The sequence below is a fragment of the Eumetopias jubatus genome, unplaced genomic scaffold (assembly GCF_037043125.1).
Source record: "Eumetopias jubatus isolate StellerSeaLion01/CBP00866 unplaced genomic scaffold, mEumJub1_p1.0 scaffold_7, whole genome shotgun sequence".
Taxonomy (NCBI): domain Eukaryota; kingdom Metazoa; phylum Chordata; class Mammalia; order Carnivora; family Otariidae; genus Eumetopias; species Eumetopias jubatus.
In genome coordinates, this window is record NW_028274813.1 from 127,051,719 (window position 1) to 127,077,373 (window position 25,655).

Here is a 25,655-nt window from a genome sequence, read left to right on the forward strand (position 1 = left end):
AATAGGTCTCATTCCATTTTTGAGAGACCGGGGCAAATGACCAACAGGTAAACTGAGGCGAGTAACTCTTTAGCGCAAGTTCCTGTACGACTAGCAGGATTAGTGTCCACTGAGGTACATTTTTTCATGCAACAGTCAGCAATGCCATCATTAATTGTGAGACATCAAGAGGAAGACAAACTGTGTCCAGTGTTTGCCAGCCAACTGCACTGGCATTTCAGAAATATACTGCAGCAACGATTTCCAATCAAAGCTCCAGCACTGAAGGCTTTATGTCCATGTGCCATTCCAGAAAGATTCACCTGTCACAGGTTCCGTGGAGAGGAAATGTTCTGATCGCATTAGGAGAGGGTCTTCATTCCTGGGGCAGGTAATATGAGGAACAACAGGCCACAACTCTAGGGAATGGAAGTTAAAAACGTGGTAGAAGACTTCATACAATTTTCTCTCTCTGCCAAAGCTGAGCTGTCTCTCAGTTCAGCTACTCCCTTTGGTCATCAGAGTATATATGCTTTTTGATGGGAGGCAGGCAGAGATGTACTCCTTTGGAAAGGACACCTCGTTAAAATGTAAAATCAATGGCATGCAGTCGTCAAATGTTTTAATTACTATTTGTTTATTAGAAAGAACTTCCTAAAGGAACATTTGTTTTGTGGAAATGAATGCTGATCAAGTCCTACTACCTTAGCGATGGCCCAGCAATGCCTCCACTTAGGCAGAACAGCTGCTGACATTTCCTGTGAGGAACTATGCCCAAAACTAAGAGCTTTGCCTTTAAAAATATTTGACAAGTCCCACTTTTTACTTCTTTATGGATTTGTACAATTATCTCCCTTCGTTAGACTAAATTAGTTGGTTATGTGATAAAATCCTTTCCAGAGGAAGAAGTCTGCATCCTTTCTTCTTCTTTTATCAAAACCTCTCATTTTATATCCCACGTTTCCCACTCTATGCGGGTGATAAATTACAAGAAGATACACCAGCAACTGCTATAGAACCAGGCAGCTTGGGTGTTCCCACAGCTGTTGCCTAGTTTCAAGCCTTTAGAGCTCGGTCAGTTGCAGATGCTCTCAGGAGATTTTTATGTTCAGTCACCCTTCTGTTTTCCCTTCCGCACTCCCCCAAGGGCAAGCTCGCCTTCATCTTCCCTTTCCTTTTTGCTACCTCCCTCCTTCCTGCTCCAAGCTCCCACTGACTAGTCTTGAAGAGGAAGGATCAAGGCAACTTGTCACATCAGTCAGTTTAAAGGCACCTTCATGTTTATGCACCAACAAAATGGCTTGTATTAGAGAACCCACAGAGTGTCTAAGCCTTTTCAAAAACAAGACTGATTCAGAGATCATATTCATTTTATTATTTTTTTTAAAGACAGAGTGTGGGTAGGGGGAGGGGCAGAGGAAGAGGGAGAGGAAGAGAGAACCTCAGGCAGGCTCCACACCCAGTGTAGAGCCCAATGAGGGGCTCAATTCCCATGACCCTGAGATCACAACCTGAGATGAAATCAAGAGTCAGACGCTCAACTGACAGAGCCACCCAGGCGCCCCTAGAGATCATATTCTTAAAAGGCCATGCATTATTTTGTTGTTTTTGTTTGTTTAGCCCATCCTCCTTCCCAGAGAGCCATGCCAAGAAACAGACACATGGCAGTAGAGTTCTTCATCAGGAATACAAAACAAGGATAAGTAAACTTGGCATCAGTAAGCCCTGATGAGCTTGCTAACCCCTTCCTTCTCCAGGAACAGCTAAAACCACAGCAGCTCCGAGTATGAGACTAAAACCAAAGTGAATAGGGAGAGATACATTTTAATTATGACACTACTTGGCAGATGTCAATCATCTGCATTCACCATTGTCCAGCATCTCTCAAGAACCTCCACTGGCTTCACAGAAGCCTGTGGGACCATTGGGGGTGGGTTGGGCTGTGCCAATGACAAGCTCTTTCCCAAAGCCTACAGGACACACCCTTTGACTTAAAAAGCAAACCTAAGAGCACTGTCCACATTCTGTTCTATGCCAGTCTTGAAATCATCTCTTCTCACATCTTGCAGGTATTCCTTTCAATGGATTCAGACTGCAATAGCAACTGCATTAAAGTTTCATGTCAAGAAAACCAGGATTTAAGTCCTTTTCCTGACTCGAGGAGGAAAGAACAGTCTCAGACAAGGAGAAAAACAACCCACGGACTTTGATGTGAAGCAGACACAGCACCAGGTTTCAGCACTAATGAGGGAGGGGGGCCAGAGCTCTGTTTTTCTCCTTTAGATCATCCCATTAGGGAAACCTAATGACTCCTAGGAAGGAACAGAGCCTATTGTGCTGTGTATGGTGGAGATAGGGACAGGAACTGCTCCATGGCAAACAATCATGACACATGCATCACTTTCTGGAACTGGAATGAAAAGACTGACTCCCTATTTTAAGGCTAGCAATGCTGTCAACGGGGGAAAATCCCTTGAGTGAAACATTTCAGCAGTATTCCACTTAATGCCACCAAAAGTGAACAGTAGGAGGGACACTGGTGCAGACAGGCATAAACAATGGATAATTCCTTCTCCCAGTTCCCATGACCCAGGTGTCAACTCCTGCTTCATTACTTCATCTCTCCCAACAGAACTTCTTGTGGGATGGGATATCTCTTACTCATTTTGCCCATCATGGCATCCCGAGTTTCTCTCTTACAATGTTCAGTACACAAAACAGCGTAAGTCTGCAAATTAAAGCCTCGATTTAGTTTTGGAAATGCGAAATAGTAACTCCTGCAGCAAAGGACTACATTCTAACAGCATAATTGATTGTTGGAATCTTTGTTATAAATGTTTAAAGGAACTCATGCGTGTGTGTGTGTGTGTGTGTGTGTGTTCTCTCCATGCTTCCCTGCTGACAAGCCTGTCTGTGGCTTCCCACAGAGTGTGTGTGTGTGTGTGTGTGTTTTCTCTCCATGCTTCCCTGCTGACAAGCCTGTCTGTGGCTTCCCACAGTCCCTGGCCTCATAGGGGTGGAATGAGAGGAAAAACTCCTGAGCCTCTTAGAATGAGTGTCCTGCTGCCCACAAAGTGGAGATTACACACTACATGGACTTCAGTGCTTCTTGTCACTCATCGGCCTCCAGATTGGCCAGACCCTGGTCCAATCTCACAAGACCTATAGCTGACCCACTAGCCCAGCATGGCAAGGAGAGACCCGATGCCAACCTACTCTCTGTCCCCAGGCCCCTCTGCATAAAAAGAGCTTAGCTTATAGATGATTCAGTGGGGAAAATGAGTATGATAGAATTTTTGGTTGGTGGCAAAATAATGAGGAAGGACGGCAAAGAAATAAATTGATGATGTCAGAAATGAAACCGACCACAAGCACATGTTCCATAAGTTATTATTTCCACAGAAACAGAGAGAAGAAGGGCATTGGATAGGGGATCCTACAATTCAGCTTTTTCCAGGGCTACAGGGATGTGGCCCCAGTGAAGGACACGGCAAGCACCACGTTTCTCCTTTTTCATGTCATTCATTTCCTATGAGATTGCCAGAAAACATCATCCAACCTACTGGACTCCTGAGTGACTCATGTGGGCTCGTTTGGAACTAAAGGCCCCCTGCCTTGGTAGGCAAAAGTTCTCATTACGTTACAGGGAAGCTAACCCAGAACGAGCATATGGAATTTATAAAGATGCCACACTCTGGAAAGGAGAAGGCGACAAGGAGGTAGGATGCTCAAATCTATCCAGATTGCCCTACCTCGTGACCTGCATGTGGCCCAGCCACAAGCACCCTGAAATCTATGGGAGATGGCCATGTGCTGAAGGACGTGCTCCAGAGTACCCCCCACCCCACCGCCCTGGGCAGCAGATGCATACAGCGTGTCAGCCATAACACAGGATTTGAGGCACAGATTCAGCTGTGCCCTTCTATAATGTCTCTCAGTTTAAGGGCGGGGAGAACAGGACTTAATGAGATAGCACAAGGTCACTGAGCCATCAAGGTGCTGCTACGTAAGGGGCGCCCACAGCGAGTAAGCACAGGCCTGAGAATCAGCAGAAACACTGGGAGAGGTTCGCAGGGTGCCTCAGCTTCCACTGTGACACTGAGGAGCTGACTGCAGTGACGGGAGCTGATCTCTGAGGCAGAGGTGGGCAAGACGGAGAGGCTGGACCACCACACAAGACTGACCCCAGGGTTCAGGATCCTAGGCCTGGCTCTGGCACTAACCAGCTGGGCAAACAATGGCAGTCCCTTTGAGTGCTCTGGGCTCAAATTCCTTCCTTGCAAATTAAAGGGTTCAGACTGCATGATAAAGACTACAGTTCCTCCCTACACTAAGATTCTATAATGATTTCTGGAAGATTCTGGATTCCTGTAGTTAGATAATCTGGAATATAAACAGAAAAGACTTTCAATTGGCTCCATTGCATATCTTATGATCCCCTAGCACTGTATTTTTACAAACAAACCAAGGGGGTGGTGGGACATCTCCAAACCAAGTACATTTTTCTAGTGATCTTTAGCCTTCTTCAAAAAGATTCCAAGCAATAGAGTAATTCATAGTTTTCTACTAATTATCTCCCTTTCCATTTTTTTTTCCTGCCTCAAAGAAGGGGTTGAGCAAAAATTTCCCAGATCCTATGCAGCTTGTAAGGTAGCTCATGTTCTATGCTGCAAAAGAATCACACACACACACACACACACGTATGGGTATGTATCTCAAATAAATGAAAGGTCAAAGTCAAATTTATACATCCAAATCTTTTCCACAGTGTCCACTTTGGGAAGCTCTACATTTATTCCAATTATTCCTACTATTTGTTCAAATACTTTCAGAAGTCATCTTCTGCAACTACCTTCAAGAGAAATCCAAGAACCACACAAGAAAAACCTGCTTCATTACTATACCTCAGTTCAATCCCAAACTCCAACACCAGAAGGCGTAGGCTTTCAAAACTCTTAAATATAGGTCAATCCTGATGACTCAGGACAGAATGCCAACTATAGATAATGAAGATCAACATAATAAATATTCTAGCTTACTCGGACTTCTGAGTGAGGCTTAAATTCGGGGTATTTTAAATATGCTCATCTGAATGTCATGGAAGGTATTTTTACCATTAACTGACTTTTTCTGGAAGACTACATATGGGGCACTGAGGTAATACTTAAGACCATGTCACATTAATCCTCTAGGTTCACAAGCAGTGACACGGGTTTGGGGAGGCGGGGTCCTTGGAAGGGAAGCAAAACGCCCATATCACTGCATGAAATGAAAGAGGCCAAGGTGGGGGAAACACGGATTGACGCTGGTTGAATGGAAATATTTACACAAAGGTACCACTCTTTAATTCCCATGTGGTTCACATACTACCAAACACTTCTGTTCTTCATACTCAGTAAATGTTACTTTTCTTAGTTTCCTAATGGGATTTTTCAACCTGGATTACTGCCAGGTCACAGTTACCTTGCAAATTGGGGCATTTCTGGCAATTCTTAAGCAATTCTATGATCTTCGAGGGGCCAAGTACAGAGTGAAAGCAAACAGAATTGGCTGTTTGAGGCTGGAAAGCACATCAAAGGCTCCCTCAATCTATCCCTATTCTTTCCACTGAATATTTACACCATATGTGTTACAACATGGTTATTACTAAGGAAACCCTACTACATTTCACACGAGCACTTCTCAAGAAGTCATTTCTCTGGGCACCTGGGTGGCTCAGTTGGTTAAGCGTCCAACTCTTAGCTCAGCTCAGGTCTTGATCTCAAAGTTCTGAGTTCAAGCCCCACGGTGGGCTCTACACTGGGCATGGAGCCCACTTGGAAAAAAAAAAAGTCTTTTCTCTGTGAACCTCCAAAGCATGTTAATGGTTCCTATGGCATGTCTCTCACACTGCATCCACATATTGTGATTATGTCTGCGCATGCGTGCTTTATTTAAATAAATCAGAAGCAGGGATAATATTTAACTTCTAAAAAAAACCCTAGCTACTCAATGCAATATCTTGAAAGGGGAAGGCATTCATTTAATGCTTACTAAATGAACAAAATCAAGGCCACAAGCTAGATCCCAAAACTGAGCAGCCTGAAGAGATGAGAAATATCTGAAATCTGTACCCCTGAAATCTTTCTGGATAAAGTCAACAAGTCCAAACACGGGGCACACGTTTACCCTGATGGCGGCCAACCAGAGGCAAGACATCACCAGGCATCTTAACATAATCAAAACCTAGTATGAGAAATCTGTGACATCCCCAGTCATGTGTATCCCTGAGAAGGACTTGAGCCTTTCTTCACAAATCAAATGATCAAATGACATTTTTCTTTCAGTTTTTCTATGACAAAAGTTTCCTCTTTTAAGAGACAAAAACAAGTGGCTGCAAAGTCATGTGTATGTCAGTAAGCTGAACACAGAACTTAGGATCAAAAGCAATAGGTTTTTTTTTCTTTCCTTTCTTTCTTCCTTTAAGTAGGCTCCACGCCCAGTGTGAAGCCCAATGTTGGGCTTGAACTCACCACCCTGAGATCAAGACCTGAGCTGAGATAAAACTGAGCCACCCAGGCGCCCCGATACAGTATTTTTCTAAGAGAGCATCTGATGGTGGCCCTTCCAAGTCTACTAGTAGAAAGAGTAGGTATGGCCAAGCCTGTGTTTCCGATAGCATGCACATATCTTCACTCACAAAAAAACAATCAATCCGCTTTTAAAATGAAACCTGGAAAACCATGTGAAGTAAACCCTGTAAAAATAGCACACCATTCTTTAGAAACTTTCCTCCCTCCAGGGTGTGCACAGGAACCTGGAGAGAAGAATGTATCATCTATCTCACTGAAAGATAACTATTTGTGAGCAACTCTATGTTTATCTCTACTTGAACACTACTAGCCTGTATCTAATTTACTGGTTTGATAACCGTCTCTTCCCACTGGAATAAGAGTCTCTGAATGCAGACTGACCTGTTTTCACTGTAGCAAACCTAAGGCCTAGCAGAGTTCAGTGAGCATGTGCTCAAACAAATACTGAATAAGTTAGTGCACCCCCTTCACAAAAACAGCATGTGGCATGATAATTGACCACTATGGCCTGACAGAATTGGTAATTTCTTCCAAGACCATCTTAACCATCACCTACCTAAAATCATCCATCCACAGTCTTAAGCGTGGGTCTGATAATTCTTAGGTTAAAATGGGGTTAGAATTACACCTACCGCTAATAAAATGCCTATTACATGCTAGCCACTCCACTAACTCTAGTTCGTACAAACAATTCTTGAAGAGGACATCATTAACCCAAATTTACAGATGAGGGAACTGAGTCTCTAAACAAATGGATCAAAGCGGCAGATCAAGTGGCAGAACTGGGATTAAAACTTTGGTTTATTTGGCTCCACAAACTTTCCATTATGCTTGGCTACTATCCTTGACTGTCAAAATAATGAGATAAGAATGAACAAAAGTGAAATGAGGAGTGTAAGAAATGGGCCAACAGAGTGATAAGAATCAGATTTGGTTCTTTTGTCCCAACAGAAGATTAAAAAAAAAAAAAGACACATGCCCTTTCAAAATGCACATATAACCTATGATCAAGCCGTTCTCTGTGTGTGTGGGGTGGGGGGGAGTAGATTATTAATACAATTTAAGACTACAGAGCAAAATATCTTGGGAACTGTTCAAGGAGCAAGTGATTAGCTAGGAATCTGGCCATTAAATAGTGTGATTTTAAAAAGTCTCTCATGTAATCTGACGCACAGAGTTGTCAAATCACTGTGTTGTACACCTGAAACTAATGTAACATAGTGTGTCAATTATACTTTAAGGAAAAAAAAGTCCTTCATGATTGTCCTTCTGGTCCAACACATAAGATATACCCCCCAACATTTGACCAACTGGTCCACAATTAGAGCTGGAAGAAACTTCAGAGAGTCTCTAACCATTTTAACAAAGGAGAAAATAGGCCAGAGAAATTAAGTAACTTGTTCAAGGTCACTTAAAAACCTTGAGTCAGATCATTAAATTACACCTTTCCATATATTATCTACAGATTATTTCACACTAAGGTTATACTTTTTTAACTTCTGACTTTACAGCCTGAACCTATAGTTCTTTGAGGCACTTCTTTTTTGCAACTTCCAGAATTTCCCGGAAATACTCCATGTCAGAGGAGATGCAGAGAAAGAATATCTCCAAAAAATCTGTATGAGAAAGCTGAGGACTGAGTTTTCCTGTGGTTGAAGCTAGCTCTAGCACCAGACCCAAAAGGGGTAATTGGGGAGGCCTGGCTCTCTTAAATGCCAAATACATGCAGAGAAGAGCTGGTGGCTCTCGTAAAGAGGCCAATTTGCCTTTCCCTAGGTGACAAGCCACAAAACTATATATGTAAATATGACAGCAGAGACATCGTTAAAAGGACCTTTCTTGAAACTGAAAACTTAAGAGGGTAGGGTGTGTACGCCACTTTGTGTGTCAGTGTTAAGGCTTGTCCGGTTAGTTACCAAACAGCCTGAGAGCTGCCATATTTTCCTACGGCACCTGAGCAAGAAGGCTGTGACCAGCCACATAAAGCAAAAGCTTTTAGCCAGACTCCTGGACCAGAGATGGAAATGCAAGCTCGCCCCCTTGAGACAAGAGAAAGAAAACACTGCGTTCCATTAAAAATAACAGAAATACACGCAGAATTCAAGATTTTAACTGGAAATAGTTCAACACTGCCCTTTCCACAACCCTGAAATATTCACATTTTTGTAAAAATAATTAGGAATGGAAATTCAGTTAATGTGATGTTTTGCTGTGTAGTTATTAAAAAAGGGAGAATGGTTCTGATTTACATTGCTTTCTTGATTGGGGACTGTGTGTTAAATGAAGAGTCGACTTTCCCAGTAACCTAATAAACATATGGGATTTTATAGTTGTGCTTGAGCATATTTGGGCTTGAGTGTTTGGCTGCTAGGACCATAGGCATCCTGATAAGATATATGGGCCTGCTGAATTAACTGTTCCAAATGGCTAATAAGCTTATGCAATGAGCATTTGGAAAAGGAGTTATTATAGAGATACCTCAATGAACAGACACCCCAGGGAAGCAAGTTCCTTCCCAATGCACCTGGCCACATACTGAAGGGTAAAGAATCCCATAAGACATGGAGTGTGCTGGTCTGCAGCCCTCAGGTAGGGGAGAAGTCAGAATTCTTTCCTGATCACCATGGAGCTATTCTCAAAAAGAATGGTCCCAGAAGGCTTTCTATTCTGCACCTAAGTATCCAATGTCATCTCTATACCTACTCATAGCATTCTTTAGGAAATAAAAGGCAGGTCTGGAAAATCTCAGTAATTTCTGCAACAAAAGCCAACTCTTTGGACAAACAGTATCTTGGTGATATTTAGCTACAGCTAACAGACTGTGATAAGAACATGAGACTTATTTTAAAGTGAATCACTTATGTCCTAAAATGGCCAAAGGAATTTTTCCAACCATCACTGAAAAACACAGTACTATAATGTAATGGTTTTAGAGTCTTAGTATGTGTAAGCATCATTCTGGGGTAGAATGCAAAAACCCATCCAGGTGAATTGGATTCCTGAAAAGTATAACCTCCCAGTTTGACTTTTCTGGAAACCACAGTATAGGAGAAACATTACTAAAATAGAAGTTAGGTCCTAATCTAGCTTAAAGATTAATTAGTTGTGAAATAAGTCAAGTCACTTAACCATCCTAAAACCATCTTCTCCTATAAAGTAAAAACGTTGAGACTGCAGAGTCTTTAAGGTCCATTCAAATTCTAAAGCTCCCAGAGGTACAACAAGCTCCATGTCTCCCAACTCAAATTAATGTCTGATGTTATTCCTGAAGCTTTTATAACAATAATAGAGAAACACAAACTGTGTCTTGACTTAGGAACCATCATATGCCACTGGCCACTTAAATAAGTGGAGATGCAAAGCTGTACCTTCTGTATGCCAGGCCCTGTTCTAAGTGATTGACATATATTAACTCACGGGGGCTGGGGGCGGGGAAGGCAATGAAAGGTAATCTGAGAACCTTGAAACCCGTAATTTAAGAGTGGATAATGTTGAATATTAAATTGTGACTAGTACTAAAGCGTCAGCAATACTTAATAACAAACCACAACCATAAAATGCTGATGAAATGACTAATGAGAATAGGCCATGGTATGTGTAAGTGAATGACTTGGACTCCTAAACTGTGAACAATTTTCAACCCAGTGAAGTATCTCCTTGGACCACCTATCGTCTACCAAGAAACCTGCAACATTTAACACATACCTATACTTCCTCAGAGAATAAATGCAAGCATTCATCTTGATACTAATTCCTTTATGAACCACGATTTTAAGCATTACTGACCTCTCACGTAAGGGTCTGTGTACAGCACGATGCTCAAACAGGTGAAGGAATGCAAAATTCCTTAAATACTTGGTAGTGCTACACTCAGCAGAGGGCTGTGTGCACTTTGACACTTCGGTGCTTAGAGAAGGTGACGGAACAGGGAGAGTCCTCTAAGAACTCTGAATGGATTCTTCATTTACATTTACTAGGAAATTGCCATAAATGCACCACCGTTCCAGGTTTTCAAGACAGTAACATAAGATATAAACTTCTGTTTTAAAACTGCAAGAGGATGATTCCATGAAGCAGTAATTCAGTGAAGCAACGGCTGGCCTGTTCCCAAGGTCAACACACAGCCTGGGCATGTGTCAGAAAGATAGGATTAAATAATATTAAACTAATGCCACTCCACCCTCCACTACAACCTCAAGCTCACCCTTTCAGGGTGAAAAGTAACCCTTTTCAGACTACAAACACACAGTCCAGGGTGGTAAGGCCAGAAGGTAGAGAGAGTCAAGGAAGCCACACTCTCTGGAGAGACTAAGTCAAAAAGCTAATTCAGGAGAGACCCAGAAGCAAACTCTCTGCCTTCCAACGTGCAGTCTAACACTGAGCGTTTCCACCACAAAACAAACAGAACAATGTGGAAAAGAAAACAAGTGTACTTGCTTTCTCCTTCTTTTCATCCATTGGTGCACAAGCGTTCTCTAGGCCAGGGGCCCACGCATGGTTTTGTGTAGCCCATGAAAAATCCCAAGAGTAGGTTTTACATTTTTAAATGAGTGACAAAAAAAATTGTTCAAAAAGGAGTATTTCATGACCCGCACTTTATGTGAAGTTCAAATTTTAGGGTCTATCGATGAAGTTTTATTGGAACCCAGTCACACTCTTGTTTACATGTAGCCTGTGGCTACTTTCACACTAAAACAGCACAGCTGACGAGTCGTGACACAGCCTGTCCCACAGAGCCTTAAAATATTTACTCTCTGTCCTTTACCAAAAGTTTGTGGACTTCTTGAAAACCTACACAGTGAACACAGTATATGAAGAGATCAACAGGAAAGAGAAACGAGAAAGTGAGACACGGGGAACATCCAAGTGTGTGCTCACGATTTATCCTTTCACTCCACAGCAAACAGGGCAAGTGCTGCAGAGCAACAGGGAGGGGAGGGGAGTGGCCAGACATCACATCGGGACCAACAACGCTGTGAGCACACGTCCCGGCACTTGCTAGACCTGAGGACACAGGGACACAGGTCGTCTCCAACTCTGCGAAGCGGAGGCAGACACAACGCTGAAGGCACCAGTATTTCCCAACAACCGACAGGTCACAGATGCCCAGGGCCACTCCTCAGAAACCCTGCTCACAGAGCCTGCGGCCATCAGCAGGGAAGCCCCTGCCATGTCGGTAGAAATCCAGCTCCTCGCTCTCATTCTGGCTGGGTCTGACCTCGGGCTGGTCATGGCACTCTCTGAGGGTCTGATCCTCACACCCGGAAAATGAGACATGCTGACCAACCAGAGGGGCATTCTCTCTCTCCACTCCTCTAAAACCAGAGGAAAAATGAGACGAGGAAAGAGAGAGAGAGAGGAAAAAAACAGTATACCATTTTGTTTCCTTCTTTATAACAGACACGATAAAACCGGGATAGAGGTAACCCTCATGGGAAAGGAAAGGGCCTACGGCCAAGCAGCAGGCCGTCCTCAGCGACAGTGATTAGTACTAGGTCAGGATGGAAGACTACGAAACAGGCATTTGAATTCAAGGATGTGAGTTTGTTCCTTCCCTTTTTTAGGGGCTTCTGGAAACAAAGACACACATGTACCCATGCAGGGTGTGTTCCCTTTTCTTTCCCCAGGGACAAGAGCAACACTGGTCTGAATGCTGCTCGCTAACAAGTAGCCGCCCAGGCATTAGTCATGAACATTATCTGTAATGAGGAGTGGGTTACAGCAGTCCGCACCTCCCTACCACTGGACTCCAATAAAATAAGCTTGTTTATCACAATTCATACACTTGAAACAGTTTGGAAGGGTACAGTTCTGTTCACCTACTGGGGCAACTTTAAGAAAAAAGTACCACGTAGCCCTCTGAAGAGCAAAAACAGGGCCCTGTCAAGTCTAGACAAAGAAGAGTGATTTTCTGAGGGGAAATATGATTTAGTCTTATAACTTGATTTTCAGCTTCCAAAGAGTTTTTTTACCTATTTTTTTTTTAATTAACCAGCAAGGACTCTAAAGCTTAGAGCACTGTTTCTCTCAACAAGTTTGTTTCATTGTTTTAAGTTAATACCTTTAAACAAAAAGAATCGCAAGAACCTGAGGAAAAAACATTTTTGAAAACTTACTCAATATTAAATATAGAATTACCAGTGACCCAGCAAATCCACTACTGGGTATATGAAAACATATATCCACACAAACTTGTACATAAAGGTTCCTAGCAGTATTATTCGTAACAGCCTAAGAGCAGAAACACAGAGATCAATTATCCATACAATGGAGTATTACTTGGCAATGAAAAGAAAGAAACTATTAACCAACGTTACAACATGGTTCAACCTTGAGACAGTAAACTAAGTCAGAGAAACCACTTGTGAAAGACCACATAGTTCTATATAATCCCATGTGATGTTCCAGAATGGGCAGATGCTGGAGACAGAAGGGAGATGAGGGACACCCAGGAGCCAGACAGTGGGGAGGGATGGGCTGCTAATGCATATGAGGTTTCTTTCTGGGGTGATGATAACGTTCTGACATCAGTGGTGACGGGTTCTCTGAAATCTACTGAAAACGACTAAACCGTGCACTTAAATGGGTGGATTTTACAGTGTGTGAATCATAACTCAATAAAGCTGTTATGAAAAAAAACTAGTGAACTTTTTTTGTCACTAAAAATGACATACTGCACATTTTAGACAGCTAGTAGTGAACTCTAAGTTAAAATCTTATTTTTTGCTATCAGTTTCTAACAGTCAGGTTTAAGAAGGGTTACTAGATCCCTTTTGGTGGTAACTCTCATTTTGTGACACATTAAACATGATGACAAACTCAAGTCCAGTGCTCACAGGGCAAATCTTTTTCATTACAATCTCCAAGGGACCCATGCAGAAGGGCCCGTTCCAAAACTATGCTGGGTGGTGCATGCTGTGTATGAAAGCTGAACGCAGCAACATAGCCACATCTACACGCGATGGGACAAGAGAAAAGGGGGGAAATATTATTGTTAAAAAGAAAAAGTTCCCCTAACAAACAAACAAACAAAGGCCATAAATCAGACACAAGAGACCAGGCTAAATACATTTTGTGCCCCTACAGACTTAATGCCACTTACCGCCCGGGTCGCCAGGCCTTGCTTCACGTCAGGTGTGGCGGCTGGGTCTCCTACGGCCACCTCTGCAGAAGCCGAGCTCGCCCTGGTATTACTCAGAAAATCCACTTCGTCTGCAGCTTTCAAGTCTGGCATTTCTGAAGAGAACAAGGCGGTTACAAAGTGCATCTGAAAAATCAGTTCCTGTGTCTTAGTATTTACACAACACATCAGGCTTCACGTGTTTTGTTTGCTTTTGCGTTAAATGGGAAAGTGTTCATTTGGAGCTGGTGTCATTTCAGGCCCCGTGCTGAGCTATTCCTTTATCACCAGGTCCGCATGGTTTTTCCGTAGCCTCTGTATGGATTTGTAGCTAAGCAGACATGCACTTCAATGTCTACTGAACTTCCATTTTCACTACTGACTTCTGACAAACCCGTGAGTGTGGTGCTGACTGCATATAGGAAAGTAAATTCACAAGCTTTAAGGAAACAGATTAACAGCTGAAGCTAACTAGTCCATCTTGATCATCATCAAAGAAGCCAGAGATGTTTATATTTGCATAGGACAAAGAGGAAAGATCTGTCGAGAATGAGATAAAACCTTTAAGAAGGGTCTTTCTTTAAAAACATACTGCACACTCTCATCTAACCATCACTGCAACGGACAAGACTGGAGTATTCTAGTAAATAATATATTTTTTATATTTTAATTTTTATTTCTTCCCCAACTAAAACAATCACAAACAAGGAATTTTTTTTTTTAAGATTTTTACTTTTAAGTAATCTCTACACTCAACATGGGGCTCGAACTTACAACCCTGAGATCAAAAGTCATACATACACCCCACGGCCTGAGCTAGCCAGGCACCCCAAGGAATTCCTTAAGAAAATGTTTTTATATGTTTTCTTTAGAATTATACTCACTAGACCGAACAGTAGTGGTTTTTGTTACCTGACCACCATATGGTCAAGCAAATACAGGAAGGAAGTGATAACTTGATGTCTGAGGCAAATTTAAGCTTTGACTTTTTTTTTTTTTAAAGGGGGCTGATGATTGAACGTTTAAAATTCACCTTGATAATACAAACGAAAATAGAACTATCACCTCAATTTCATGTGGAAACTTTTCCGTGGCCAGTTTTAATCTTGTCATGCCACCACTCTAGCAGAAAAAAATGTTCCACACACCAAAGGACAGAAAAGTTTCTTTCGCCAAAGAACAGAGTTTATTCTAACAGCACACTGTGACATGCCCAAAGGTCTAACTTCAGGTTTAGGAAAGTTACATTCCTACAGATGAACATTCATAAATTCCCTTATTTATAATTATACAATCTTAATAGCAATTTAAAAGTGGGCAAACAAGTTTCCTTGCCCAAAGAACCAAATCTATGTTACATTTCATAAAATGTAAATAAATTAAAAAAAAAATCGAAGCAATCACCTTAGAAGTGCTCACTGATGAAAACATTTCTAAATAAGAGTAATTTTTCTGGGTTGTTGATTACTTCTATTTTATTTATTTGGGGATGTGATTTTTGCCCCAACCTTATTACCCTATACCCAGCAAGTGAAAAGATGTATCTTGGCAAGCAGCGAACAATCACGACTGTGAGCAGTTGATTACTGAGATCACGAGGGGCACCGACAACCTCTGCGGGCCTGGCCTGGCTCAGTCATGGACGACTAACTTCCCAAACCACTGTGATGGATGCCCAGGATGAGTGAAGGGCTGCATCCCTTCCTTCTGATTTGTAGTTTCTCATGTTGATTTCTATTTGGCCGCATCTACAAACAGAAGCCAGTGCCATGTGGCTCCTTCCAAGTGACAGGTTACACCGAAGTCTCTTCACTCATAAAACAGTATGGTTAAATCCATGAATGGAAGGTAAACTTCCCAAAAATCACCCTTTGGCTGAGATCACACTCAGGTGCTTTTTCTCTAGTGCAATGTGACCCGCGACTTTCCCCGATTCTGCCTTTTTTTTTTTTTTTTCCGTGAAGAAAGCACCTATTTCTTGGTCACTGGCTACTTCTCTCTATAATGTAAGACCATGAGCACTGAACACATATGACTCCTCTTGGTAGCAGAACAAGTAACTCGCCCACACACATCAACCAACCCTAAACCCAGAGATACAGCTGAAACTTCATACAACTCATTTTCCTTCCTAAAACCTTAAAATTCATTTCTTAGCATCTATACCCTATCTACATACTACTAAAACTCAAAGTCTGAAATTCTCCCTCGTTTTTACCTTTTCTCTCCGGGTATCAGAGACCCAAACTTCACATAAATTGCACTTGCTTGGGTTAAATTCAGACTACTGAGCCAGAAAGACAAGTAATTCCAGCCCATGTGGCCAGAGACACAGCACCCAAATGAAAAGCACATAGCCAGGCATCAGCTTACAGCCACTCCCATTCTTCTGAAATGTCAACCTGCCAAGGCCCCCAAAATAGACTTGTTGTTGTATCTTATTTTAAAAATTTGAGACCTTTTCATTTAAATCCTGAGATAGCAGCCAACAAATTTCTAGCACTAAACAATCCAAAACACGAATAAAACTAAAAACCTCAAGTCACCAAAAACACTATAGTACCTAAGGCTTCTTAAATTCCTCAACTGGAAAAAAAGATCATAAATGCTTAAAAACCCTTTATTGAGGGCTGGGGTAGGGGAGGACCACTGTGTTTAGGTTGCTCTTTTTCCTAAGCAACTTCTTTTCTGGTTCTTTTTGTTCATTTCTCTACATGCCCCACCCCCACACTTTTAACACACACTACACTTAAGGAGATTTTCAAACATTGGAAGAGCAGCAAAAACAAATGACCAATAAAAACAATCAAGCTACTTCTTACCCACACAGCCTGGGGGTGAGCATGGAGACAGGCCCTCTGTCTGCACCTGGTGACAGGTGGTGGCATCAAAGTACGAATCGAACTGACCTGCAATGATTTAGGAGTCAATACCACCTCGGACTCCAGCTTCGGCTTGAGCCTCAACCCCCAGGAGGAAGTTTTATTCACATGGTGTATTTCCCCCGAGCCAGAGCAGTTTCTCTTCTCTCTCTCTGCACATGGTTACCCACAGATGGAACAGGCCGCTGTGTGAGCAATCTGCTCGGCGCAGCTGCTTCACGGAGATAAGCAGACACAACGTGTGCCCTGTCACGGCAGCTGAGCAGACTTGGGCGGACACCCTGCATCCCGTCCCCGGCACTGCGCACAGTCCCGAATTCCCAGACTGCTGCCCAAAAGCAACAGGCAATGGAACTGGAAGTCGGCTCCGAGGGCAGGAAAAGGAGGGCGTTCTCTCTGTTCCCCTCCCCCTGTCCCAGCCCCCGCCCTCCCCAATGACCTAATACCACCATTTTGGATGTAGGGTCATTCGTGTAGAACGACACTTAGAGCTGTTTCATGAAACCACCCTGACTCTAAATTTGCTCAGAATACGGATTAGGATGACAGGGAAAGAAAAGTGTTCCAGGCTTATAAGCAAAACATACTTTTTCAGCACTGCTTTTCACAGTTCTAGAAAAAAGGACCAAGCCATGTGAATAAAAACATCTGCTAAATTCCTTTATCATTGTAGAGCACCTGCGACAGAGACCATTTTCTCGGTTAGCAAAACTGCCACTGCTCTGGGGTGGCAGACGGAGGAGGACTTACAGGCTTTAATCAATCAAGCCCGGAGTCTACAATACAGGAAGCAAAATCTGTCCAACCCTGAGGGGATGTGCCTCTCCTGACGGGGGTGACTATTAACTTGGCAACTTACCCAGTGAATGAAAAGACGCTTCTAAACCACAAAGACGCCTCCTTTTTATACCAGCATATCTCCGAGGCTCTTAAAGGAGTTTGCCCCTCAAACTGTTACTTCTGTATTCTGCTTTGCTTACCTGTTGCTGGCTCAGATCCTTCAGTGGGCAGAACCATCTTCTCTGGCTCCTCCCTTTCAGCCAAACCCCCTGCAAGTTTGCCAGGGGCTTCTTCACAGATACTGCCCATGTGTGGGGTCCGCCCAGGCGGAAAAGTGCTCCCTTTCCCTGCAGAAGCGCTCTCTGGCTGCCCAGTCACCGGGCCAGACTCTGAAGGCTTGGACAGTGACATGTGACTGATCCCCGGACCAGTGATCAGTGCTCCCGAGGACTTGACTTGGTCTAGGACGGCCTCCACTATGCGACTTGCAGCCTCCTCGATGGAGTCTGCTCTCTCAGGCAGAGACACAGCACAAGGTAGAGGGGGAGCGCCCCTTGCCCTGTCTGGGGTCTGGTCACCACTGCTTGAGAGTCCGGTCTCGGTGGGGAGCTCTTTGGCAAGAGGCTGCTGTGGGACGTGATGTGCGTCAGCATCCACCTGTTGCTCCCTGGAGTCGGCCACGCTACAGCTGTGGGCTGCTTCCTGCCAACCGAGAGGTACCATCTCTGGAGCTGCAGTGCCCTGTAGGTCAGTCACACCCTTGTCTGCTAAAGTTCCTGGTAAACCCAGGATCATAATCTTCTCCTGGCTCAAGACTTTTGAAATCAGGAGGTCTTGGGCGTTGTGTGATACAGCCTTTGTTCTGGCCCCGACAGTATCTTGTAAAGCACTAACCACGGCAACATCCAACCCCACATTTCCGCTCACCTCACCAGCAGTGTCTTTACCTTGGGATTCAGGGTTTTGCACTCCAACATCCAGAGCAGAAGATCGATTGCCAGGAAGAGCCTCTGACCCATCTGGTAACAGGCCTGGCAATGGAGTCGAGCTGCTCTGCTCTGCACCGAAGGCTTCCTGGCGTGGGTCTGCAGCCAGACTTGCTCCCAGTGGTACAAGGCTCTGTGCAGCCCCACCTTCAGTCAGCAGCGAGACTGGTGGGGCCACTTCCTTGTTATGCTTAGTTTCTGCGTTCAGACAGGCTGAGGGTGTGCCCAGTGAATTATGGCGCTCAAGTGCTCTGTCCTCAGCACAGGCGGCTGAGCTAGGCTCTCCAAAGAATCGCAGTGCCTCCTGTCCAGGAGGTGGTGTTCTCTGCTCTTCGTGAAACGTTCCTGAGGAACAAGTCACTGCTTTATCCCTGCCATCTTGTCCCTGAGCTTCAGAGAGTTCTGGAACCACCAGATTTTTCCCTTGTTCAGTCAGAATGGAATCAGAGGCCACAGTGGCCTTACCCGCACGTAGCGGAAAAGAGTCAGCGCCGCCCCCCTCGATATCCAGGGCTTCAGGGGCTGCTGAGAGGCAGGGGTCCCCATGTTCCCCACCAAGTCCCATGGGACTGGTATTCCCCATGCTGGGCTGAAGACGGAGAGCAGTGGAGGGCGCAGGTAGGCCCGTGGCACCGTCTTCTAATGGCTGCTTATCAGGATCGCTCGAATCTCTGCCTGGGCCATCTCTACTATCTGTAGCTGTATGTAGTTTGGGAGTTGCTGTTCCCTTTTCTTTCTGGGAGGGGACAAGAGAAAGTGCGTCATCTTTGGTTACTGATTCACTGCCTAGACTGCTTGCCAGAGAAGTCTCATCTGATGTCACTGCCCGGGCCGGCACCAGTTCTTTCTCGGCTTTGGGGACAACTGCCTGTGGAGGCACCTCAAGCATATTTGTTAAAGCTGTTCCTAGGTTCAAATCTTTACCGTGGCCCTTTGTATCCGAAACTTCAAGAGGACAAAATTCCACCTGTTCCTGGGTGTCTAATCTTAGAGGGCCAGCGGTGGCTGTGTGAGCCTGTGGACCTTCACAGCAGAAGGCCGGGGGGGGATGCTGCGTGGGGGGTAGTCCTGGGCCAGTGCTCTCAGGCCGGGTACCTAGGCCATCACAGTGTCCCGCAGCAAGCACGCCACCAGAAGTCCCTGTGCTCTGCCCACGGGCAGGGGTGGCACCCAGAGTGTCCCCTCCAGCTGTAGAACAGCTCTGAATGGGAGATGAATCAGGTTCTGATTTCTGGTTTGGCGCATCTTTTCGTGGCCTGGGAAAGGTCAGAGCAGAGGGTGACGCTGCCTCACTTGTGCCTGCCAAGGGAGCAGAAGGATCAAGCCCATCTGAAGCCGTGTCTTCTGCAGCAGCTGGAACTACCAGGGAGCTCTGATCCACAGGAGGCCCAGCACCCCCTTCACAACTTCCTGAAGTTTCTGTTTCTGCAGTTTTCACAGGGCAGGCTTCTCCCTTGCTAGACTCAAGTAAAGACTCAGCAGGTTTGTTACCATCCAGGCAGCCGGGGGCAGAGACGCAGTTTGGAACAAAGGCTTTATCTGCAGGCTGTCTTGTGACTTTTACGTCAGAGACTCCAGCTGTGCTGATATTAGAGTTCTCAAACTTTTCCTCTGTACGTTCCCTTACCTCAAGCACGTCCTTCTGGATGGTGGTGTCTGAGCTCAGGAGACCACGTTCTGTCTCCCCTGCAGTCACTGGGACGCTGACTGCCAGGTCACCTCCAGAGAAATGCGGAGTGGGAGCGGTGCCCAGCTGCATGCCCATGTCTCCCTGCAGAACACTGTCTCCAGGTTTTGGAGACTCCTGCTCTGGGGCCAATGCAGAAGATTTTGTTCCAGTTTCTCCATTTCTGATTCCACAGGATGGAAAGTCTCCTGTGCCCTCCCCTCCACAAGCAGGCGTGCTCCCCAGGCAGCTGCTTGGCTCAGACACCGTTCCACAGTCTGCAGCCAATGATGGCTCCGCCTCTTCCCCGGCTCTCCCCACACCTTTGGTTCCCTTCTCATAGGAACAGTCTGTATTCTCTTCCTCAGCCACACCTGACAAATAGGAGGAACTTTCCATCTCCCCCACAGTGCTCCCGTGGCCGCACAGAGGGTGCTCAGGGTCTTCGGGAAGAGACGAGTGTGGCTGGCCGTCCCCAGGATCTGACGTGCAGCCAAGAAACTGGCCATCTGGGTCTTGGGCACTGGGCAGACTTGAAGGATCCTGTGCCGCCACCATTAAGGGCACAGGATTTTCCATCTGCTTAAGGTTTGTTTTCTAGGAGGAAATGAAAGATAGTTGTAAAAGCTGCCCATGGGAAAAGATGTCACTGACACCCAGAAGCAAAACTCCTGCCGGAGAGAATTCGCTGCCATTCCAAGCCCTCCTAAGATCAGATGAAAAACTGATCTCAAGAAATACAAATACCGGGGCGCCTGGGTGGCTCAGTCATTAAGCGTCTGCCTTCAGCTCAGGTCATGATCCCAGGATCCTGGGATCGAGTCCCACATTGGGCTCCCTGCTTGGCAGGAAGCCTGCTTCTCCCTCTCCTACTCCCCCTGCTTGTGTTCCCGCTCTCGCTGTGTCTCTATCAAATAAATAAAATCTTAAAAAAAAAAATACAAATACAAATACATTTTCTCTTGTTCCTGAAAGCACTTTCCTCTCTTGTAGCTACATATCCACTGGAATGATAAAATAGTCAAGAATATACAACATGGCTATCTCCTAAATTATGAACTTATTTTAGAAAGGTGACCCTCAAAAACTTTATTTGACAAAACCACAGTGACTATCTTCAGCTGAGAAAGATATTTTTATAGGGTCTTGAGAGGAGCAGAGGGGCTTCCATTCCACCTCATGTATATGAGTAAAAGGAAGTCCTAACCAGTGTGGTAAAGTCTCATCAATTGCAAGGTGCAGGCCGATGTGCCTGCACCTGAAATTCTTACTGAGGAGTTACACAGTGTCCTTTAACCACCCCCAGACAGGCTCCATTCAAGTCTAGCGTACCACTTTTCGTGACAGGTTCATAATTTCAAGAACAGTGGCATGGCAGATAGTCTTTTGTTTTTGATAAAACTGGTTCCTCTGTTGTCTAGTATTGAATATGAAATAAGATCCAATTCCCAATAATTCTTAGATAGCACTGTGGCTTGCGGATACTATAGGTCATGTCAAAACTGCTTTTTGCAACTTTACAGTATTTTAAAAAACAAACAGATATTACCAACTATATGGGAGCGGTTAAAAAAAATCATGGTTGGTCAACCTGATGGCAAGGCCGTGCTGTTAACTATGAAGACCATGGTAAAGGCTGAAATACAGATTTATGACACAATGCTGAAAAAAATGGATAAAACCTAGGGTTAATCTAAGGTCATAAGTATGAAAAATTTACATGTACATGTAGACAAGGCTGAGGAAAAATGGGAAAAAAAACAAATACAGCTCATCTTTACGGTGGGTTTGCCTTTCTTTCAAGATTTCAGAAATTCCTACAATACTACAATTTGTTCAACAAATAAAAATGATTTTTAAAGCATCTGTTTGCTCTTCCCCATTCTCTGACCTACTGTGATAAGCTCGTACATATCTACTGTGCACTGCCCTCGTTCACCTTCTCCCTCAGAATACTTCTAGTTCTCCAGCATCAGACTAGTCCTGTCTACCTACCAGGTCTACTGTAAAAGTTTACACGTACGAGTATACAATGTGTTGTGCTCAACTAAAGTCTCTCTACTAAGAGAGTACAAGAAAAACTTTCGCTAAAAGCTTCTGTGCTATGTGTGCTCTGTAGAGTGTTCAAATTTAGCTTGCTCCCATTCCTGTGAGAGTCTCCTTTAGTCTCCTCAAGATCATGAAAGCAGGTCATTCCATTTAATAAAGAAGAGAGATTCGGGGAAACGTGTTGTTTTAGAAGCTCCTAACACACGCATCCTGTCAGAGTTTTAACTTCTCACAGTTTCCTGTCAAATATTCCCATATCGTGCAGTAACTCCAGCACCTGCAAGGGGGTATTTTCAACTGACTAGTAAGAAGAGCTCCAAGGGAAAAATCGGGCCTCTTGGCAAGCCGTTCAGAGGAAAAGAAAAGGACACCTGTCCTGGCACAAACACGACCGAGAAAGGGAAAGGTGGGCTCACCACACACCCCTGCGGTAAAGTGTCTTGGCCTGATGGCCTCAAATATAATGCCTGCTCCCTGCTCGTAACTGGTACTCTTACAACTTTCCTTCTGGTACTGAGCTGACCCTAGATGACCTTAAATGAAATTATTGTCAAGCTCTTTCCAAATCAAATCAGCTCTGAAATAAACTGGGTGGAAAAATTATCTAAACTTAGCCTTTCAGACGTTATGGCCAAGAGACATGTACCCATATGACATTTATATTCTCCATAATAAATGCTACCAAGGAGTCTGTAATGTTTTTACGTCTGGCAACAACTTTATCTTGAAGGCTTGAGTAGATTATAAAATCTTTATTTTTTTAGTGATCTTTTTACCATACAACTATCAATTTAAATATAGTAACATTATCATCACTCATTGAAATAGTTGTGAAAAGGCTTTATTTTTAAGTAAATGTGGTCCTTGTTCTTTAGCAACAATCTCAGAAACTGTTTTGCTCATTTAGCTTTATAAAGCTAAACTGACAAATTTATAAACAGACGAATTTCCTTTTATGCCAAGAAAATTTGAGTTCTAGTTGTTGCATATTTCTGTATCTGCAGGGTGTATATGTATCTTCCATTATTTCAAAAACCTGGCAAAAAAAAAAAGAAAAATTCCCAGTCCCCTGTTGCTGTTCTGTGTCTGTAACATCTAATGCTGCTAGAACTGCTTTCGGTACCACAGTCTTTGAGGAAAGCATTTCTATGTTCTAATTATAGGAAGGTTCACTGGGAGAAAGAGCAAGGGCACAAAAGCCTGAAAATGGACATTTTCTTCCTTACCATTAGCTGCTGCTGGATGTTCATAAGTTTAAAAATATGTCCAGTGCAACTGTCTCCAGGAAATGGGGCTTCATGATGTGATTCGGATTCAGAGGTTAATGTATAGACGTCCAACTCTCGATGATGTCTCACAGAACAGTCTCCATATGGGATTTCATAGGATAAACTGCTCCAGGAGTCTGGTTCCCCAGCATTCTCCCTGTAAGCAAGCAGTCTCTGGTTAGTCTACATATGCTCTGCTCCCTCACCCCTGGCAGGGCTCTTTCCTCTCAGTCTTACCCCACTGCTCTGGAGGCTCTGCAGCAGAAATCTGGTTTGTAGAGTTCCCCAATGATCCAGGCATATAAGTAACTGTTCCATCTACCTCATAAGAGGTCACAAATGGATTAAATGAAAACAGCAGGATTCCTCCCAGAGAATGTTCTTTTGATCAAGATAAAGAGAGGCCTGGCAGCTTAAAATAGTTAATATTATGCTAACACCCAACTAATGAGGAAATGTAAGGAGGATGGTCTTAGCCTGGTTTTCAACAGAAGCAAGGCTTATATTAAGCACTTCTCTTAAATTGGGTTGTACCACATGCTAACTGCAGTCGATTATATTGGGAAGAAGGAATCACTATAACCCATGCAAGGGCACTCCAACTTTCATTAGCAACTCTCAAGGTCAACGATGCAAAGACTACGATCCCATACCATATCATACTTGTCAATACAATTATGAAGAAGCACTTGGTTCTAAGAACTTCAAGTTAAAATTTTTCTTTTTATTTTAAAAAAATGAATGACCTTGCTCAGCTAATATCATCATAAACATACCTCATCTACAAATACAGCCGACAAAGGCACAGGTATGTAAAGAAACATTTCTGGGATAGGCCCCAAAACATGAAATCTCTTTATGAACCAGTAGATTGGTAAAGTATCCCAGAGATTCTGGAAGAAGGAGGAAGGTGATCTTTGAGATCATCATGTTTTAAAATGGAAGTAAAACAGAATCAAGCATGAAGAAGTAACAGACATGCTACACACCGACAAAAAGGACAAGGAAACCCTCTCTGCAGTGTTTTATTTACTAAATCATACCTGTCTGTCAGGAACAACTCACCAGATAGTAACTGGAATTTGAAACTAACTATATGCTATATTATGAAGCCTAGAACTGTGTAATTGTGCGCTGGCTGAAGGTAATGATGAAGGCTGTTCTGAAAGGAAACTACTGTAAGGTCTATTCTCGAGAGCGACACCCCAGCAGCTGCTGAAAATGAACCTAGCACACACTATGCTCAATCTTCTACAGACCTGCCGAGCTGCTCTGCTCGGAGTAAAGTGGCCTCAAGTAGAAGAGTACAGCTGACTCTTGAGCAGCACGGGTCCGTTTACACACACATTTTTTTTTTCTCCTGCTCATAAATACAGTAGAGTTCTATAAACGTATTTTCTCTTATGACTTTAAGATTTTATTTATTTGACAGAGAGAGAGACAGAGTGAGAGAGAACACAAGCAGGGGGAGTGGGAGAGGGAGAAGCAGGCCTCCTGCTGAGCAGGGAGCCCGATGTGGGGCTTGATCCCTGGACCCTGGGACCATGACCTGAGCTGAAGGCAGACGGCTAACGACTGAGCCACCCAGGTGACCCACTTCTTATGACTTTCTTAACTAACATCTCTTCTCTGGCTTACTGGATTCTAAGAATACAGTATATAATACACGTAACACAAAATTCATGTTAATTGGCTGTTTATGTTATTGGTAAGGCTTTCAATCAACAGCGGTCTATTAAGTTTTTGGGGAGTCAAAAGTTATATTCGGATATTTGCCAGCACAGGAGGTTGGTACCCCTAACCCTCCCATTGTTCAAGGGCCAATTCTACTTGTAAGATAGTCACTTAAAAGTTCAACTGAGGGCGCCTGGGTGGCTCAGTTGGTTAAACGAATGCCTTCAGCTCAGGTCATGATCCTGGAGTCCCAGGATCGAGTCCCACATCGGGCTCCCTGCTCAGCAGGGAGTCTGCTTCTCCCTCTGACCCTCCCCCCTCTCATGTGCTCTCTCTCTCATTCTCTCTCTCAAATAAATAAATAAATCTAAAAAAAAAAGTTCAACTGAATGACTCAACTAAGAAGCCAATCAGCTACACCAAATGAGGGGGGACGCAAACTCTCTGTAAATTCAGCTTTGAAGCTTGGGTGGACATTGCCACTAACTCGGGGTAATTAACTGTCTGACAGACATAACTAGCATACCCGATTGCTCGGATTACCACATACAGCCATACTCTAATAAAAAAAAAAAAAAAAAAAAGGACTCTCTGCCAAAGCAGGGGCAATTAAAAAGGGACACAATCCATTCCCAGCAAAATAGAGTTTTCTACCAACCTTGCTACTACCACTTCTCAA

At 43.9% G+C, this 25,655-nt stretch overlaps 1 protein-coding gene across 4 annotated transcripts in view; it reads right to left on the reverse strand.

The window, feature by feature from the left end:
• Positions 1-25,655, reverse strand: part of AKAP13 (A-kinase anchoring protein 13) — a 319,382-nt gene that overhangs the window by 128,534 nt on the left and 165,193 nt on the right. For 2 of the 4 annotated variants that reach the window (XM_028122139.2, XM_028122135.2), the window contains exons 2-5: positions 23,261-23,459; positions 17,534-20,582; positions 16,494-16,580; positions 13,654-13,787 (exon numbers count right to left, since the gene is read on the reverse strand). In XM_028122139.2, the coding sequence (XP_027977940.1) occupies positions 13,654-13,787; positions 16,494-16,580; positions 17,534-20,582; positions 23,261-23,284 (3,294 nt within the window). In that variant the 5' untranslated portion in view covers positions 23,285-23,459. The remainder of the gene's footprint in view (positions 1-13,653; positions 13,788-16,493; positions 16,581-17,533; positions 20,583-23,260; positions 23,460-25,655) is intronic. The other 2 variants (XM_088024950.1, XM_088024951.1) reach the window with 1 other exon arrangement.